Source organism: Notolabrus celidotus, chromosome 4 (assembly GCF_009762535.1).
Source record: "Notolabrus celidotus isolate fNotCel1 chromosome 4, fNotCel1.pri, whole genome shotgun sequence".
Taxonomy (NCBI): Eukaryota; Metazoa; Chordata; class Actinopteri; order Labriformes; family Labridae; genus Notolabrus; species Notolabrus celidotus.
The window spans coordinates 31,644,379-31,662,665 of record NC_048275.1 but is presented as its reverse complement, the minus strand read 5'-3'; the positions used below and the strand labels follow the sequence as shown (position 1 = coordinate 31,662,665).

General features: G+C 37.2%; 2 protein-coding genes across 2 annotated transcripts; one reads left to right on the top strand and one right to left on the bottom strand.

Moving 5' to 3' along the window:
- Nucleotides 1–473: 473 nt before the first annotated feature.
- On the top strand, nt 474–8,399 carry LOC117811837 (G-protein coupled receptor 4-like). The gene is made up of 5 exons (XM_034682312.1): nt 474–546; nt 6,161–6,221; nt 6,353–6,535; nt 7,135–7,322; nt 7,413–8,399. The coding sequence occupies exons 3-5, from the start codon at nt 6,368–6,370 to the stop codon at nt 7,933–7,935; spliced, it is 879 nt and encodes a 292-aa protein (XP_034538203.1). The 5' UTR covers nt 474–546; nt 6,161–6,221; nt 6,353–6,367; the 3' UTR covers nt 7,936–8,399.
- Nucleotides 8,400–14,263: 5,864 nt separating this feature from the next.
- Nucleotides 14,264–17,139, bottom strand: LOC117811852 (substance-P receptor-like). Its single transcript, XM_034682329.1, is given in 4 exon segments — nt 14,264–15,310; nt 15,313–15,419; nt 15,520–15,698; nt 16,966–17,139. Coding segments are annotated over 4 exon segments (894 nt in total). The 3' UTR covers nt 14,264–14,876.
- Nucleotides 17,140–18,287: the final 1,148 nt, after the last annotated feature.

Below are 18,287 nucleotides of genomic sequence, written 5' to 3'. Positions count from 1 at the left end.
TTGTGATTGACAGGACAGTCTGTTTCTTTCTGCCAAAAAAAAATCAAAAAACGCTTGTAAAAGTGATATGTATACATTTGTTTTCTTAAATGTAAATTTGTTTTGGCCTTGGTAAAAGTGTTTTGCTAATGTCATTTTGTTTATAAAATGTATAAATGTTTTATAAAATATAAATGTCTTTGTAAAAGTGTCTCATCCTTTGTAAATTTGCATTGCACTTCCCAGCCACGGTATTTTACAAAAGCAATTGTCTGTAAAATAAGATGTAACCATTTGTCTCTTTAGAGTAGAAGATCCAAAGCTATAAAATCAGCAACATGTAAAAAAAGGCTTCTGCTTTCCTGGCTTCACATGGTTTGTGCTTATGATGCAATCGCGTCCTCCCTCAGTAGACACACGATCATAACTGACTCATTTTTTCTGAGTTTCTTAGAAGAGGAGTGATAATTATATATCATCAGGATGCTGGTGGACGTTATCACTTAACATCATCACTGTGGACGGTTTGGATGAAGACAAACAGAAGTGTGCAGGGACTTCATTCAGGTGAGATCTTTTAAAGTGTTCAATATTTAATAGAGTCAATGTTGTGATCTTATAAGAAACATCAGTGAAAATAATAAAAACAAGTGTAATATAATGTTAATTTGGGTGATGCAACTTTTTGTTGTTTTTCGATCTGCTTTTTCTATTTGTAGTATAAGTGTGTGGTTTATCATATATACTTATAAAAGTTTCAGTTTTATTTGTGAAATATGAAAAACTGATGAAGCTCAAAAAATGTGACCATTGTGAAAAGTTAAATATTTTCCATCAGTTTTTAATAAATCTAACATGTTGTATTCACAAATGAAGACTGTCCCTTAGCCATTGACACATTCCTGTTCTAAATATCAATGTTTGTTTTGACCCAACATTGACCGAATGAGAAGTATTCAGTTTCATAGGCAATGATAACAAGATGATAACTAAGGCGTGAAAGAATGTTGTGGTTTTAAGATTATTGATGACACTCCTGTAGGATAGGGTTAGATTATCTAAGACTGAAAATGATGTTTTAGTGAGAGTAGCAGTAACTTTAAACCTTACCTTTTGATTCATTTTTCTCCGCAAATAATTTAATTGACATTCAAAAACGACAATAAACACAGTAAAGATGTTATTTGGATTGATTTAATCAGAGGTGTGGGATCAAGCCACATGAATTGCTAGTCTCGACAATGTCATAAAAAACGTACAACTCGACTTGGAATTTAACACCAGTGACTTGTGACTTCACCTGAACTCGAGCTTCATGACTGGAAAATTCTTGAGATTTAAAACCGAGTCAGTATATTTCCTTTCAATTATAAAATCAGACATTTATACTATTCACTCATTCCCAGCCAGAGGACAACTTGTCCCAGAATCCACTTTGTTTGAAGCATCTGGCAACATACAGTATAATCAGTGGTGGACAGTAGCAGAGTAAATTTACTTGAGTACAGTACTTGAGTACATTTTTTGAGTATCTGTACTTTACTTGAGTATTATTTTTTTGGTGGTACTTATTAATTTTACTCCACTACATTTCTATCAATGCTCTAGTTACTCACTACTTTAGCTTTGACGTCAGCTCATGAATTTCCTTCTCTTTTCTGAAATCTGATTCCTAAGACAGTAAACTGTGTTTGTGTATTCTGTTTGTCTCAGTGGTTTAATCATACCTGTATATCGTGCATCACCACAATTGGACATGGAGCAAACACAGAGCAAATTTCACTCAGATCAGGCCGTTCATTTAGAGGTGGTAATGATGGCTATAATTCTCCACATGAGCACCCATGGCCATACATCTTCAGCCCGTGTTAGAGGTTTTTGAAATGAAGAATGATACGTATCGTTTGAAATGTTCACCCTGTTTCCCACTCTGCCCAAACATACAAAAATTCACTGTCCAACCTGAGAAAGCGTTTTGAGATATGTAACCTTTGTTTTATTCCAGATGAACATTTCAAACTAAGTTGTCTGTGCTTGGAGTAACTTAGTTTCTGTTTTTATTCCATGGTATAGTTTTTAGAGATTTCAAGTAACGGTTTCTAGAAAACACATAATGTAACAGAATGTACTCCTATGTATTCTTGACTGCATTTATGTTTTTTGAAAATACAACGTTTGAGATATTTTAAAAAGTACTTTGAAGACTTAAGTATTTTTAAAAGGAAGTAGTTCAGTAATTTCACTCAAGTAATAATTTGACAGAGCAACTTTCACTTGTATTGGAGTAATATTTGACCTGGAGGATCTATACTTTGACTTAAGTAATGAAGCTGTGTACTTTGTCCACCACTGCATATAATTCAGTTTTAGAGCAAACCATGAAGAAGTGGTTGGGCTACCACCTGTAACACCAGAGCTATTGAGTGAATGCTATCTGCACATGAACATGATACCAGAGATCATTATTGTGGTGTAGAAAAACTATGCAATGGTCAACAGAGGAGCACATTTCATATCAATTCATTCATCTTATCAAGCTGTACATTTCCTATGAATTTGAAAAACCCTAACCCTTACCCAGTAATACATCTTGTCAATGTGTATATCCTAAGTGTCACGAATGTATTGCTTATCAGACTCCTGTACACAGAAGCTTTTAACCTCGCTCAGAACAAATGATGACCCTATCATGTCGTCGATCACACTGTTGTCTTCTGTGGTTGTTCCCCCAGTATTAATATGATCCCCACATCATCTTCCGTTCAATACACAGAGCTGCCATAATTCCTACAGTCTGTGTGTACAGCAGCTTTCTCTTTGGTGCTATGTATCCACATTGTTTTTCTTCTTGGTTCAGATTGTTGACATCTGTTAAAATAACCTTATCTCTTTTTTAGGTGTGAGCGTTCTTATCACCACAGATAAGAACATGATTTTTTCAATACTAATCTCAAGAATAATAAGGGTCAGTTCATCAAACACATCTACATTAGAGTATCTGTTTTTGTAAGGAGGGATGTAAACAGCCAGGAGCACAAGATCTTTATCATAATTGAGGATTTGTCTATTTATTTTTAGGCATTCACAGAGTTCAACACATCATCTTTTGCACACACTTATCAGCAAATGTGTTACCCACAGCAATTCTTAAATGTTGCTTCATAATGTGATCCAGATATCCCAACCATAGTCTGTCAGTAGTGACTCCTACGGCTTAATAGCCGGACTGCCCGCTGTAAAAATGTTGGAAAGGCAGTATTGGAGACCATAAAGAGATTTCACAACGCTCAGAGACAGCACTGACCCAGTCTATGGTACGGACAAGCTTAGTTGTTATTGCTAAGTCTGTATCGCTTTATGAAGCTTTAATTTTTGTATTTCTGTTAGGCGGCATTGTGAATTTGCATATTGGCTAAATATTTAGGATCCCAGAGCACATTTAACATTTAGAATTAAGATTTAGATTGAACAGTTAACATTTATATTTCTATTTAGCATTTGGATTTAACAGTGATTGTCACTTTAATATGTTTTTCACAACAAAATTAAATGTGAAGAAGATCACAAATTTTTCCCTAAATGTGATTGAAAAAGAAGTGATTTTTAAAAATTCACATTACGTTTTTATGATATTTTGGAGCTAAATGTGGATAATTGTCGCTGTTATTTTCAGTGTACACAACTTTACAAATGGCAACCCATACGCAACACATGATTCACATCGAAATATGCTTTAAATGCGAAGCAACGTGATAGAAAATTGAAAACAAAAAAATGTGTTTGAGTAAGTTAGCAATCAATTAATTGAGTATTGATTAATTGTTAACCTCCCTACTCCTGATCATGGCATCTTCTTCCTCACTTCACTTTACTGGTTAGAAAGAAGCACTCCAGATATCTGAGCCTTGGGCTTCTTCCAATTTGGAGGTCCTCTGGGTCCTCTCTCAGTGCCAACATTGCAGACCTTGCTTGCCTGGAGATGTCCTGAGTTATGTGTCCGACATGTCCTCCACTCAGGGCTTTGTATTGTGGGGCTTTCGGCCCTTCACTGTTAAGCTGTCCTCATTAATTACCCTGGCACCCTTCCCTGTGCTCTGATGTGCCAGCATCTTTCTGCTCTTTAGCTCTGTCTGTAGTTTGCCAGTTATGTTGTATGCCTCCATGCACGTTCAGGGCTCACTGGAGTTGAGCTTTGCCTTGCCTTTGCACTCGAATATTCTTATAGAGCAAGTTAGTGCTAGCTAGTGCTCACAAATAATGATATTTTAGGTTTTTATTTCCCAAAAATATTCTGCTGCACTCAGCTCAGCGGTGCTACAAGGTACTCACAAGTGCAGACCAGCCACACCCATATTGTTAAATTCCCTGTAAGTTTATTTGTTGCAAGATAATGCTTTAGATAATGATATCTTAACAGCAAGCATAATTTACCTAACATGCCTACTAGTTAAATAGTTTAGGCTGGAAACTGCAAGACCATCATTCAGTTGTTTTGTTTATTTAACACAGCTAAACACGGGATCAAAGTCTGGGGGTAAACAATGTCAAATTGGCTTGCTGAGTTTGGCTAACAGTGCTCCCTTCAGTACTCTGGGCAGGTTAGCATCCACATGCCTGTACTAGTGATGCATTGATCTGGTCAAGTGGTAATATGCCAGTTTAACAACACAAAGCCCACATACCACTTTATTTCCATTTTCCAGATCAAAATACAGCCAAACTCTGCTCTACAAGATGCCATTTGTCACCTGTGTTTGTTTTAGCAGTATGGCAGTAGCTCCAGCTAGTGGTGGGTGACTGCACTACAGCTTAGACACACTATATGACCAGCGTTTTGGGCCTACTGCAATACAAATATTTGTGCAACGTCACAAGTCCTTTTGGTGTGAATAAGATCAGTCACACTGATCTTGTTTTTCTAAATAAAGAAGATAATAAATAAGTTCTGAAAAGAATTAATGTGCTGTGTGAATTTAGTAGATTATATCTCTGTTTAAGTGGCATTTCATTTGGAGATGAGTGCTAATGACTTGTTTAGGACTCAAAATTCAATGTTTAGGGTATTGGACTTGACACAGGACTTGCCTGTCTTTGCGTGCTCGATTCAGGACTTGAAATCATAGACTTGAAACAAACTTATGACTTGCAAAACAATTCAATTCAGTTATAAATAAATTATATAAAATTGGGGCAGCTGTGGCTCAGTGGGTAGAGTCAGTCGTCTATCAATCATAAGGTCGGTGGTTCGATCCCAGCTCCGGCAGTCACATGGTCAAGTCTCTTTGAGCAAGACACTGAACCCCAAATTGCTCCCGCTGTTGTTCAGCAATGTGTGAATGTGTATGAATGAGATTAGACAATACTGATGGTCCCTTACTATATAGCAGCCTCTGCCATCAGTGTATGAATGGTGAATGTGACGAGTAGTGAAAAAGCGCTTTGAGTGGTCAGAAAAACTAGAAAAGGGTAGACTAGAATAAGTACAAGTCCATCCATTTACCATAGGTGTATATAAATATTAAAATGCATGATCAGCTCGAGATATTTGGTATAATTTTAAAAAGCGGACGATAAATAGGAAAAACGTAGCCTGTATTTTCTTAGCTCCATGTGGGATTCAAACCCTGCGTCCCACGAGCCCATGTTCAACAGATTTAACAGCTCTGATTTGACAACTGATTTGGAACCTTTCATCTCTTCTCTCGTTCTTTCTGTTTTTATTGGTTTCTTGTTATTTAACAGTAACTATAACCATATGTCAGAAGAAACATTCTCCACTAGCAAAAAAACAATGACTTGACCAAAAGAAGCGTTCAAGTTTGATGCCTGTTAAACCGTTTATTACATTATTACCCAGCTTTCTTACTAATCAACCTGCTGTATTAAATACTTGATTCTGATTGGTCAAAAGGCGTTGACAAAGGTGATTCATTCTGAATAGCAAGAGCAATGCTGGGGACAATCTGATCACATACGTCACATACATAACTTAACATCTTGTGCTGTGTTTGATTTCACCTCTTCCTGTTGACAACTTGATAAAAACATTATCATGAACATTTTTTTTTTTTACGTTTTTTTCCCCCATTACATAGTGCAGGAAACAATACATTGTGATAAAGAACATTCTCTCAAACCCCTTAGTTTACAACATTTTCACTGTGCTTTGTCATCATTACAGGACTGGTTGAGTGAAAAGAAAGAGCCAGCAGAGAAGTTACAGAGAAGGAGATCCCATACAGGTGCTGGTGTGCATTTCAGCATCCATCAAAAATACCAACAGACAAATGCAATTGTTGTAATAACTTGTGCAGGTCATGGTGCTATTTATGTGTGTAATGTTCCTTCTTTTTCTTGATCTCTATATATTCAGGTCACACTCTGAACAATGGAGGATATCAACAACAACACCACATCTCTCCCAAAAATCTTCATATACTACCTTGAACATCAGCGTTTCATTGAAGATCGTTTCAGAATGCATGTCGTGACATGCATAATCATCTCCATCTGCCTTCCTTTGACGCTCGTGGCTATCTATGCTCTTTACTCTCTTGTACGTAGGTTATGACTTCATTGAGTTACTGTTTCTGTGGAACTGCTTGTCTTTGGAGGATCTGGTTTGGGTGCTAGCTTAACATGAAAATAATGTGAGCTTTTACACATGCATAATACTTAATCTGATGAGGAAGAAAAAGCAGGGCAAAAAGTCAAACATTCAACTTTTTCATTTACTTTGATCAAATAACAATCGAAGCAAAACTGCCTAAACTGCTGAGGTTTAAGCACTATGTTTAAGTAGGTTGTGAGGGAGAGAGCAACACATAGTGACCTTCATTTACAATTTTGATTTTAAAAAATGATCAGAGGAAGTGTGACATTTTGTAAGTATTTAGGTTGCCAGAGGCTGACTATTACTGACTTTGTTAATTCACAGACCTTTAGGCACTTTTAACTATACCCAGAGATGGACTTTTGTGATGTCTCCATAGTTACTGAGTCATTGACACTGATGACATCTTTCTATGACCAACTACTAACCCTCCCACTAGACTCTTAACTGTATTCCCATGTAGTACATAACCTTTAACCAAAGTTCAGAGTGCAGACCATGTGTACAACTGCTTGTTTACTTTTATCAATATTTTCCTGCAGGTGAGAAAGGATCATGTTGCTCCGATCTACGTCATCAACCTTCTCATTTCAGACCTCATTCAGCTCTGCTGCATGATCGCATTTGAGTCACAACGCATCCATGGCATTTCTTATGGCATTGTGTATTATTTCTACTGCTGTGGTCTAGTGGCCAGTGTTTGCTTCATGGTGTGTGTCTCTCTGGAAAGGTAACTATCCATCTACAATCTATGTTTACCGCTACACTGTCTGTATTTTCCTGCACCTGTTTAAAGTACTCTCGTACTCTCGTACTGCAGGTACTTGGTCGTTACCCACCCACTGTGGTACCGATTCAAACGAACCATCAAGATCTCCGTGATAGTCTGTGTCGTGGTCTGGGTCATATCTCCTATCTGTTGCCTTACTGTGTTTCCCTGGGTTGATAGTAAGGTCACACAAATCATCTTCTCCGTTTTCCTCATCATTCCTCTCCCACTGTTTATATTCTTCCTGGTTGGGACCCTTCGAGCCCTCTCTGCTTCTGTCTCGGTCCCCTCTGAAGAGAAACGACGAATTGTTGGAATTCTGGTCCTGGTGCTGCTCACTTACACGCTGCTGTTCCTGCCCAGCATCTTTTGGCCCCTGGCAAAGGGAGGCATGTTTGACTACACTTATTACAACCTGCCCTTTATGTTTGCTAAGCTGAGTCCTCTTGCAGATCTATTTCTGTATATTTTGATTAGAAAGGAGACCTTTGGTAAGTTTGTGGCCCCTGTGTGTTGTTGCAAAATAGAGAGCAATGATGACGACACATCAACAGTGAATGTTGACAACATCTAGACAGGAAGCTTCATACAGGCATAGAGAGATGAGAAAACAGGCCAAAATGAACTTCAGCTCAGGTATAACTAATGTCTATCCCAAATGTATATCCATGTCTACCCAAAATCTTTTGGCTAGACATGAATGAGAATCACTTCTTACTTTGTTTTTAATTTCTTTACTTGTGCTGTTTAAGTAATTGGCACTCTAGTTATTAGGACTTCATTCCCATTTTCCCTTTTTTCAGTTATTCTTTGTCTGCTTCACAAAGTGTTTGAAATATAAGTTGTGATATAAAAGATAAGTCATATTATATATGTTGCTGTAATTAGAAACCATTATTGATTTGCTTCAGGAGATCCATACTTTGGCTCTATTAATCTGCATGTGTTTCTGTTTCATTCACACATTGTAATACATTTCATTAACAAGTAGTTTTTTTTGTACAGAAATTTGTTTTTGATTAAAGATGTACAAAATCACTTTACTATTTTTGTGTTGATATTTGACTCTGCTTACATGGGCACAAATAACAGCCATCAAAGATACTGAATGTTACATGAACTTGTGTCAGGAAACAAGAAGATGCCAAGAAGGACGCGTTGCTTTTTATAAAAAAAGGAAAACTATAAAGCTGGTGGTTGGAGGAGTGGAGTGAGGTCTATTGTAATTAACTGTTAGGATTTGCTCCCTGAGAGAAAGTAAAATGTTTGGAAGTATGTGGGTGGATGTGGCCTCTGGCTTTTTACGAGATTAGCAGCGGGTGCTGAGTCTATTGGAGGTAGAGTGTCTGGGATTTTGGTGTCTTTCTTTTGATGGGAAAGCTGCAATATGAGAGTTAGCAAGACAGCTGTAGGAGGCAGCACCAACCACATCCACACTGCAGCCTAGTGAAGAGTCACTGTATCACAGATTAGCAGGTTTCACAAATGCCACAAAGATAATAAAGGTAAAGAACAGAAAGCAATAAAACCAAGGCACAGGGCTTTGATTTTAGAATATTGTAGGTTTTGGCGTTATCTGCAATTAAAGGAGGGATCTTTCTGTTTCGTTCATCCTTCAAACAAAGCCCATACATCTGATGAACCAATCTGTTGATATGTTAACTCCATTTACAGTTTTCTCTCTGCTTCCTCCAAATGTATTGCATCATTTTGATACTTTTCACCCATACTACGTTTTGGTTATGTGGAATTATTGTCCGTTTCTTTTTATTATTGTGCTTGGAGAGACAATTTATGAATAACCTCATTGTTACGACACACATAACTCATTTTCACATCTCCACTTTCATCATTTCCTTGTACTGTGAACATCAGATAATGCAGGTACTTCAGCACAAAGAGCATACAACAGAAACATAGAGCCAAACAAAGCACAGAGTGAGGGGTAAGAGAATTGCAAGCATTGTCTAGTTATTCAGGCACTTCTTTTCGAAAGTTTAAAATTCCACATCCCATTTCTGCTCCTTTGTTGAAATGATATTCTAAATCAAACAAAGAAACTGGTTTCTATTGCAATACACACCCTCAGTTCAAAGCTGCTTAATCAAAGAAGAGACATTTTACAATGTTGACTGTATTTCTATTCTGTTTCTTAAGAAATGTACCAATGACCTCTTCAAGGTTACTGTATCCAAAATAACATTATGCTTAGTTTGTTTTCTTGTGTATTGAGTCCACTTTCTTTTTAATTTTTGTAACCCTGGTTTCCTGGTGTTGTGTCTGATTTTTACGTCCTTCCATTGTTCTGTTTCTCTCTATTAATCTGGCCTGTATGCTTTTTATACCTCTGTGCTTCCACCTACCCTCTGCCAGATTATCATTTTTACCTAGTGTGTTCATGCTTTCAGGCCTTTTTAGGCCCTGTTTCCCTCGTGTTTGCCTGCCCAGTTTCTGACCTTTCCATGGATTTTGACCTTGTGGATTTGCCTTTGTTGGATTTGTTTTCCTCCCCTGACTGACTTACTGTGTAAGACCCTTGGACTGTTCTCGTAAACCTACCTGTCTTTTGAATTGCCTTTTGTGGCATAGACTTTTTCTCGGAGTCCCAGTTCTGACCTAAATTGTCACACTTGTACGTTTCCTACGCTACGGCAAGACTGGTGAGTTTCTGCCAAACATCCAGTCTAGATAAGATATAGTTGATGATAATATGCCAGATTGTTTCCTGATATCTTTTCCATACTTCTGGATGTATGACCGTAGGCACGAATTTAAGGAAAATAGTATGCAAAGTCAGATCATATCAACCATTTAAATGGAAAGAAACAAAGACACACACATACTCTTTCAATGAACAATCTGTCCTGGAGATATATCAAGATTGTTTATTTTTAACTTCCTGTTTGTTGTCTGATTTATTAAATATTCCATACCTGGTTCATTTTTTAAATACAATGTGTTCAATTGAGCTTGAGTGCGATCTGTTTGTGTCTGTATAAGCTTTGAAATGTGTTGGCAGACAGGTCTTAACACATTGCAGGTGACCTGTACTTTAGACATGAGTATTTTTCTCATGGTGGATTTACGTCCAGTCTCTGTAATTTATAGAACGAAGAGTACAGTGTAGTTCTCTGCTCAAAGTGTCTCGAGGTAACATTTGTAATGCATTTGCTGTGTAAAATAAAGACGCATGATGAGCCATCCATCCAAAAGCCCAGATGTCTTCCGTCACATAGCAGGAAAAAGCTGGGACCTCTATGGTTATGTAAGGCTGCTGACTGATGGGGGAAAATAAATAACTTAATATTGACATTTTCTTCATTTCTTTTAACACTCAGCTCTTTTCCCCTCCGACTTCTGACTTTGCTTATCCAAACAGACTGACTTACTGTGAAGGAATAACGATTCAACTTCTGGGTTTCTGATTACTACCCCTAAAAAACTATCGTCACCAGTCATAGTTTTGATTACAAACACAGAGGTAATTTATCGTTCAGCTGTTATCTCCTCAATGATCATTTTTGTGTATTCCTCTTGAACTTGTTTGTTGCAAGCCTTTAGATATGCAATTACAGGTCAAATACTCTACTATTCGTGTAAAATGTAAATTAGGAGGAAGAGAGGTGAAAAAAACTGAATGCAACACGTTGGACTGTAGCACCATGCTCAGCTGTTTGCATAATCATTTGCATTCATGTTTTCTATGTACTACACATTTACATTTGAAGATTTCAAGGATAAGAAAGGACAAAGAAAGAACATCATTATAAATCTTTGAAAGCTACATCAATACAACTTGAATGAGTTTTGATAATGATAATGATAATAAAAAAAAAAAAAAAAATAATAATAATAATAATAATAATAATAATAATAATAATAATACATTGTATTTATGGAAGCCTTTCAGTACATGCAAGGTCAACTCACAAATGTAACAATAATAAAAACGCACTTAATATGATAAAAGCACTCAATACAACAAACAATATACAATATGAAAAGAGCACAATGAATTGAAGGGTGAAATGCAAGAAAAAAAGGTACATGTGACGTGTTTACAGAGAACATGCTGTTCTACAAAATTGAACTGCATCTCTTCTTGGTCCATTATATACCAATCATCTGTTTCCTCCCTCCCGTATTGACACTGCTCTTGTGTCAAGGCATAACCAAGGTATAAGATGTCTTCTTGATCTGTATTCAGATGGTATCTTTCATAACTTTGCTGTCTTATCAACCCAATCTAATTTGCCGAGAAACCATTTCTTTCAATACTTCCAAGTGAGACATTTTGTTTCTCAGTGTTTCCCTAGTTTCCTTCTTTGCTGTCTCAACATTTCTGTGAACAATTTTTCACTCCTAAGTTTAAAAAGAAAGGGATTGTCTCAGAAATATACAACCCAATTCTTGACCATTGTGATCAGTCCAACACCAAAACTAGACTGGCTTGGCAGACAAAGTTGGCCCTTCATCTAAGTGAGGAGTGGTGGGAGGATGTTGTAGGAGGGATGTGTACTGTAGCCTCTTGTGCACATCTTACACTCATTCACTTTAAGGTTGTACACGGGGTTAATTTCTCTAGAGGTAGAAGACAAATGGGACTGGTATTCAAGTTCAAACTCCCTTTAACAGGCAGAAACCTGCTGCACATTAAGAAATAACCCCGTCAGTCTAAGCCTATAGCAGCATAACTAAGAGCTGGTCAAAACCTGAACCAGCCCTATTAGCTTTATCACAAAGCAACGTTTTTAGCCAGAGTATTGATGGTAAATAGTCTGCTGTTCTGATGATACCAATCATGAAGGGATCTATCATGCTGTCTAGTCCATCAACACCCACCAGTTGCTTTTCAAAGATGCAGCATGGAGCAGTACCACCAGACAGCTGGAGTAACGTGACGTAGGTTTTCCCATGGTAATTACTGAATCAAGGATTATCCGACTACTCTCCTCATCCATGTTGTCTTTATCGTCCTCTGAAAATTAACTGCAGGTTTTAATTTGGTTGTGGTGCCAAACTTCCTGTCCCGCTCGATCTTCTCTGAGCAAATGTATGCTCCAGGATCTGGCCAAAAAAAGAACTCTTGCATCTCTGATCCGGAGGGTTCCGACCTGCTGGATGAGAGACGCAGCTGGAGCACAACGGAATGGATCCAGTGGAAGGTAACACATTGACTAGAATATAGACCTATCAGATCCAGTGCAATGGCAGATCAGAAACGGACCGGACATGGAGTTGGTGGAATTTGACCGCAAGAGTCTTTGTCTTATCTGTTCTGACTCCAGATTATCTTAAAGCCTCTGGAAACATGAATGGAATATTTAAAATTCATATAAAGTATTGTAACATGAGGGTTCGATTTGTGGTAGTTGGATCAATCTATTAATAAGAAACAGCCGGATGGAGACTGATAACTTTCTCAAGAGCACTTTACTTTAGCCACACCGGATCGGCATAACAACACTTCCTTGTCACTCCATCACATATCACAGAACCAACCAATGAGAGGCTAGGATGACCGAGCTCCAGGTAAATGTAATTAGAACCACAGAAGTACATTCAACATGTTTTGGTCCCAACTAGACGATGCTGTAGAAATAATTATAACATGGTACATACACAAATAATAACTTACATAAACTTGTATGTAAATAGTAACGCTATAAATAATATAAACATATTTTAACCTTAACTCAAATTCCAAACTGACTTTCCTATTAAAGTTTACAGTATCAAATTGTAATGTGTTATTAAGCATCAACAAAGATCTGAGTGAAAATAAACATCCATAACTATGAAAAACACTGTTTAAAAAAAGCTTATTTTCCAGTTCAGTCCACTTCTCAGGACTGTGTGGGCGTGGCAGGTAACTCTTTGATTGACAGGTCAAGAGAGAGTTCACAGCCTGAATGTTTGAGCTGTCTGACTCTGAATCTAAAGACATACAAACGCCAGAATCTGAAAATTATTCATTTCAAACGGTCTCCGAGTGCTGAGTGACAAAATACTTCAGAATCAGAACTTTTATCATTTACTATCACTCACTATTTATCGTCTCCTCAAACTCTGAGCTGTTTGGGGATAGTTAGTGAAGCTCCCCTGGGAATAGTTAGTGAAGTGGTCCTGGGGAAATGAGCGGAGCATATGCTGGACTGCTTTAGCCACTCGGCCGCAGCTCAACTCAACTGGCCCCAAGTTTCTCCAAATCAACCACAGTTAGGGAAAAAGAAGCATGACTCGAGCTGTCATCTTCACCGATGAAAGTGCAGCCAGAGACATCACACACGAGCACAGTGGTGCAAAGAGCAGAGAGACAGATATACAGACAGATTACAGGCAGTACGTGGTTAGCAAACAAGCTAACAGCTAAGGCAACGCAGAGAGGAGTTCACTGAGACATCAGGAACTGAGACGGTTTTAGCAATAGTTTTGTTGAACATGTGTGGGCGTGTCTCAGTGTTTCATTTATGATTGGTTAGATATTGATTTTGTCATAAATATCCAAGTTAACCCCGCCCACTTTAACCTAGCGTCAGAACGTTATCAAAAACTTGACTGGTAATGTTTCAAAAATAGATTAAAGTTTAGTTGTACTATTTTTATATATATAATGGTATGTAAATATGAATATAAATATCATAGGTAGAATGTTTTTGTTTATTTTGGTTACAGGAGGCTTTAAGAGTGTATGAAATCATTAGATACATCTTTTTTTCATGGTACCTGGTAACAGCAGAGTTTGGATTTATGGTAATAAGACAGATTTGTCCAAAAGAGATTTTTTTGTAACTTTATTAGATTTTTATTCAGTTACAACATTACATACAGTAGGTTATACTGTGAAAAAGATTAAATAATAACCCGTAAAATAAAATTATCTTGACAATGTATTCAAAATAAAACTACTCTAACAAATATTACGTAGTTTAGTGCCTAACAGAAAAAAAATACAAAGAGCGAAACAAATGAAACATGGTATTAGCATACGTTATTAATTACTGTAATAACTCAAATGAAAAGTACAAGAGCAAAAGAGGCCTTTTAGGATGTCCTCTGGGGGCCATTAAACGAACATTCATAAACAGACTGGCAGATAAAAATTCCCAGCAACCAGTATACTCATAGCACAGACAGAAATTCCAGTTTGCAACAGTAATCACTTAAGATTGTTTCAAAATGTATATTGCGATTTGCACATGACAACAACCAACACTGTCATCTTCGACACTTTGTACATCTGCCATCAAATGAAACCACCTTCTTTTGAATCAAGCTGAGTTACATGAATATTGTCCCTTATTTACCTTGAATAAACAGTGTTTGATGAGGAAAGCAGTGAAGAAAAACACAAATCTAATTTTTAAAGGACACTGCTGTCGAGTAGTTGTCTTATTGGTAGTCATGTCAGCAGATGTAGGTCTGTCTCGTCCCTTTCATTTCTTTTTGTCTTATTCCTTCTTTGCCCTTCTTTCTTTATATAAATGTCATTGACTATTTACATACTGTCATCATTCACACTGTCGATATTTTTACATCACTGCAATCCATTTTGCAGCAAGACAAGGAGGCCAAAAGTTTGTCAATGGTACCTTTGCTCATGAAAACACACAGAACTAAGTCTGCAAGAGGACGCAACTGAATTAAGAATCTAATCAGGGTTTCAAAACTGGTAACATCCAGCCAGATAAAAATAATGCGGATTAAAGAATAACCTCTCCTAGCACTGTCTGCCAGGAACCAAATGATGAAAGGCAGGAACAGCAGGGTGTAAATGAGCAGCACCAAGACCAAAATTCCCACAATTTGTCGTTTTTCAGTGGAAGGGACTGCAGTGGAAATAGGGAGGACTTTGAGGGTTCCACCCAGGAAAAATAAAAACAGTGGGCAGGGAAGGAGGAAGAAAATGCCAAAGATGGATACAGTTACATGGTAATCAACCATGAAAGTAGGGGAAGGACAAAGATCAAAGGAAGGGCCCACACCATAACACAGACCATGACGGAAATCTTGATGGAATTCATGAAGTTCTTCAGTGGGCAGGCGATGGCCATGTATCTATAATACAAGATGGATACACAGTATGTAAGGAGCAGCAGAATGAAACATAATTATCAGTATCAGAAGCCTCATAAACACTATATTGATGTACAACTACCTTTCCAAGGAGAGACACACCATGTTGCCAACACTTGCCATCAGAGAGTGGATGTAAAAGTAGACTAAAATGAGATCAAACACAAAATATCCCACATCAGCTATCATGCAGCTGAGCTGAATGAGGTCAGAAAGCAGAAGGTTGATGACATAGATTGGAGCGGTGTGATCCTTTCGCACCTGCAGGGGGATATTGAACGTAGACACACAGTTGTAAACATTTTCAAAACTTGACTTTCTTTCAATCAGTGACATTTATTCATTTAACTTCAAGCGACTGTAGCATCGACCACAAGAAAGCTGGTCTAAAGTCTTGAGTTATTAGCCTAGTATGTTCCTGCTATTTAGAGGGTGCAGAAAAAGGGATATACATAAGCGAGTTCATAGTACCTTCATAGTGCATAGCAGGTATAGCTTCATTCTACGATCGATACTCAATATTTCAAGGTGCACTCTGCTTTTTAAGGGAATAAAAGTCGACACTGATTGGTTTGATTCCTGTAACACACGAAACATACCTATGTGTAATTAAGTGACTAAATCCAGCCTCTTTGCAACCTGTCCCTCATTTGGCGTCAAGACTGTGTGTCGCTTGACTTGCAAAATGTAGTTGGACACAGCCTGATTCATTCCCACCCCTATGAGTGTAAAATCGTAAAAATAGGTCCTACAACTTCTATCAGCTCTTGTATCTGGAGCTGATAGGACCCCACCATCAACATGATGTAATTTGACAATGATTTATTGATTTAATTGGAATAGTGATTTGATGTTGAACTTCTCACTGTTACTGCTTTTGGGAGCTTATTCAGGGATCTGCTGGGCACCCCCTTAAGAGCCTTATGTATAGTAGGAAAAAAGAAATAGGATAAAGAAAAGATGGGAGGGTGTCGTGCAGAATCTGAGAACAAAACGGGAGGGGAATGATAGGTTTATACTTATTATAGTGACAGAAGAGGCATGGTTGAGGTGTGGTCCTGCTCCAGTTTTTTCGAGGAATAATTTCCGAGTTTAGATCTGTTGCTAATACTACGACATGATTTCTATCAATAGTTTTTACAATGCCATTGAATGAAAGCAAGTATGAAGCATATAGAGCATTTTAAAAAAAAGACCCAACGGTCACTACTGAGGGAAGCAGAAGTACAGAGGGACTACTTTCATAATCTAGCAACACCAATCGCTGGTGAAAAGTGCTCTGAAATTGAGGTTGTGGGCGCTCCCAGTGCTAAAAATGGTGGCAGTGGACATGACACCTTATTGATGTTACATTTTGTGAGTGTATCTAATGTACTTGTCTGGAGGAAAATATCAGGACTCACTATGTAAAGAGAGGCTGTGTTAGTATGAAATATTCTGTCCCCGGCCCCTGATCAAGATGCTCTACAGATATGCAGTTAGATAGACAATGACAAGGCAGAGAACAAAAGTTTCAGCATGTACATACCAGAGAGTAAAGAGCATAGATGGCCAGTAGGGTCAAAGGAAGGTTGATGCAAATGGTTATACATGTAGAATAGTATGTGATATAGAATAGGATTTTCCAGTAGTAATAAGAATAACCCTCGTTTGAGTAATCATGGCTTCCATCTAGGGAGGTGTTGGTAATGTCATTCTCCATTCTTCGGAGTAAAACCTGTTGGAAAAGTCAGGATTTAGACCATTTTAAAATCTATACCTTACATTGTTCATTGATATCATCTTTGTGGCCAAAATAACTGTGACTAACTAACTGAGGTTTAACTTTTAGATTTATGTAAAGATCACCGTAAGCTAGCTCAATGTGTAAGTACTGACAGGTGTGAGTACTCAAGCAGTGGTCTTCTTTTTGAAAGAGAGAGATAACTTACAGTATAAAAGCCATAAAGGCTGCCAGGCATTTAAAAAAAAAAACATTTTTGTGATGAAGACTTGAAATGTATTCATAAAGGAAAAACATTACATTAACATTTGCTCTGAAACTAAATAGTAAACTAAATTTGTGTTCATTTACAATAATCAATACATAATGATTTTATGACTATTTCACCAACTGATGTGGGTATGTGTTGTTCACTTAGACTAATTTCAACAATGTTTTGCTAATGTTAAACTGATTTAGATATGGTTTGTGTATACTGTGTATTCATTGTCTTAAGTAACACACATCTGCCTCAGGGAAATGTTTATTAAGTTGTAATTTTTTCACAATATGTTAAACTATTTTTCAAGTTGCCTTTCCAAGAACACTGTATAAATATACTGTAGTTACACATATCTCTCAGTGGATTCACCTGGAAAAATTACTGTATTCAGAGTAATAACAACAATGATGATTAACGTAAGATTAATGTGTTTAAGAGCAATAATATTTAAACATGTTTTATATTGACTCCTTTTCCATCCTGAATTGTACAGTAGCACCATTTTCTCATTTATTTATTCCCCTCACTATGCATGCTATCTGTCATCTTGGTTTTTCATTCTAGATTTGGCTCATTGTATTTACTGTTATCATATTATATATGTGTGTATATATATATATATATATATAAATATATATTAACAACATTGTTTTTGTACACTTTAAATCATGAGCTTTATGCTTGTTAAAGGTTGCTTATTGATTATCATGACTGTTTCCAGTTCTTTTATCTTTTTTTAGATTTTCTACAACAAACAAAGTAGTCCAAATATTTACCTTTGGAAGAAGAAAGACAAGCCTGAATGAGTTCCCTTCACTGATGGATGTTTTCTCCTCTGCATCCAAATGGTCCACTATAAATACTC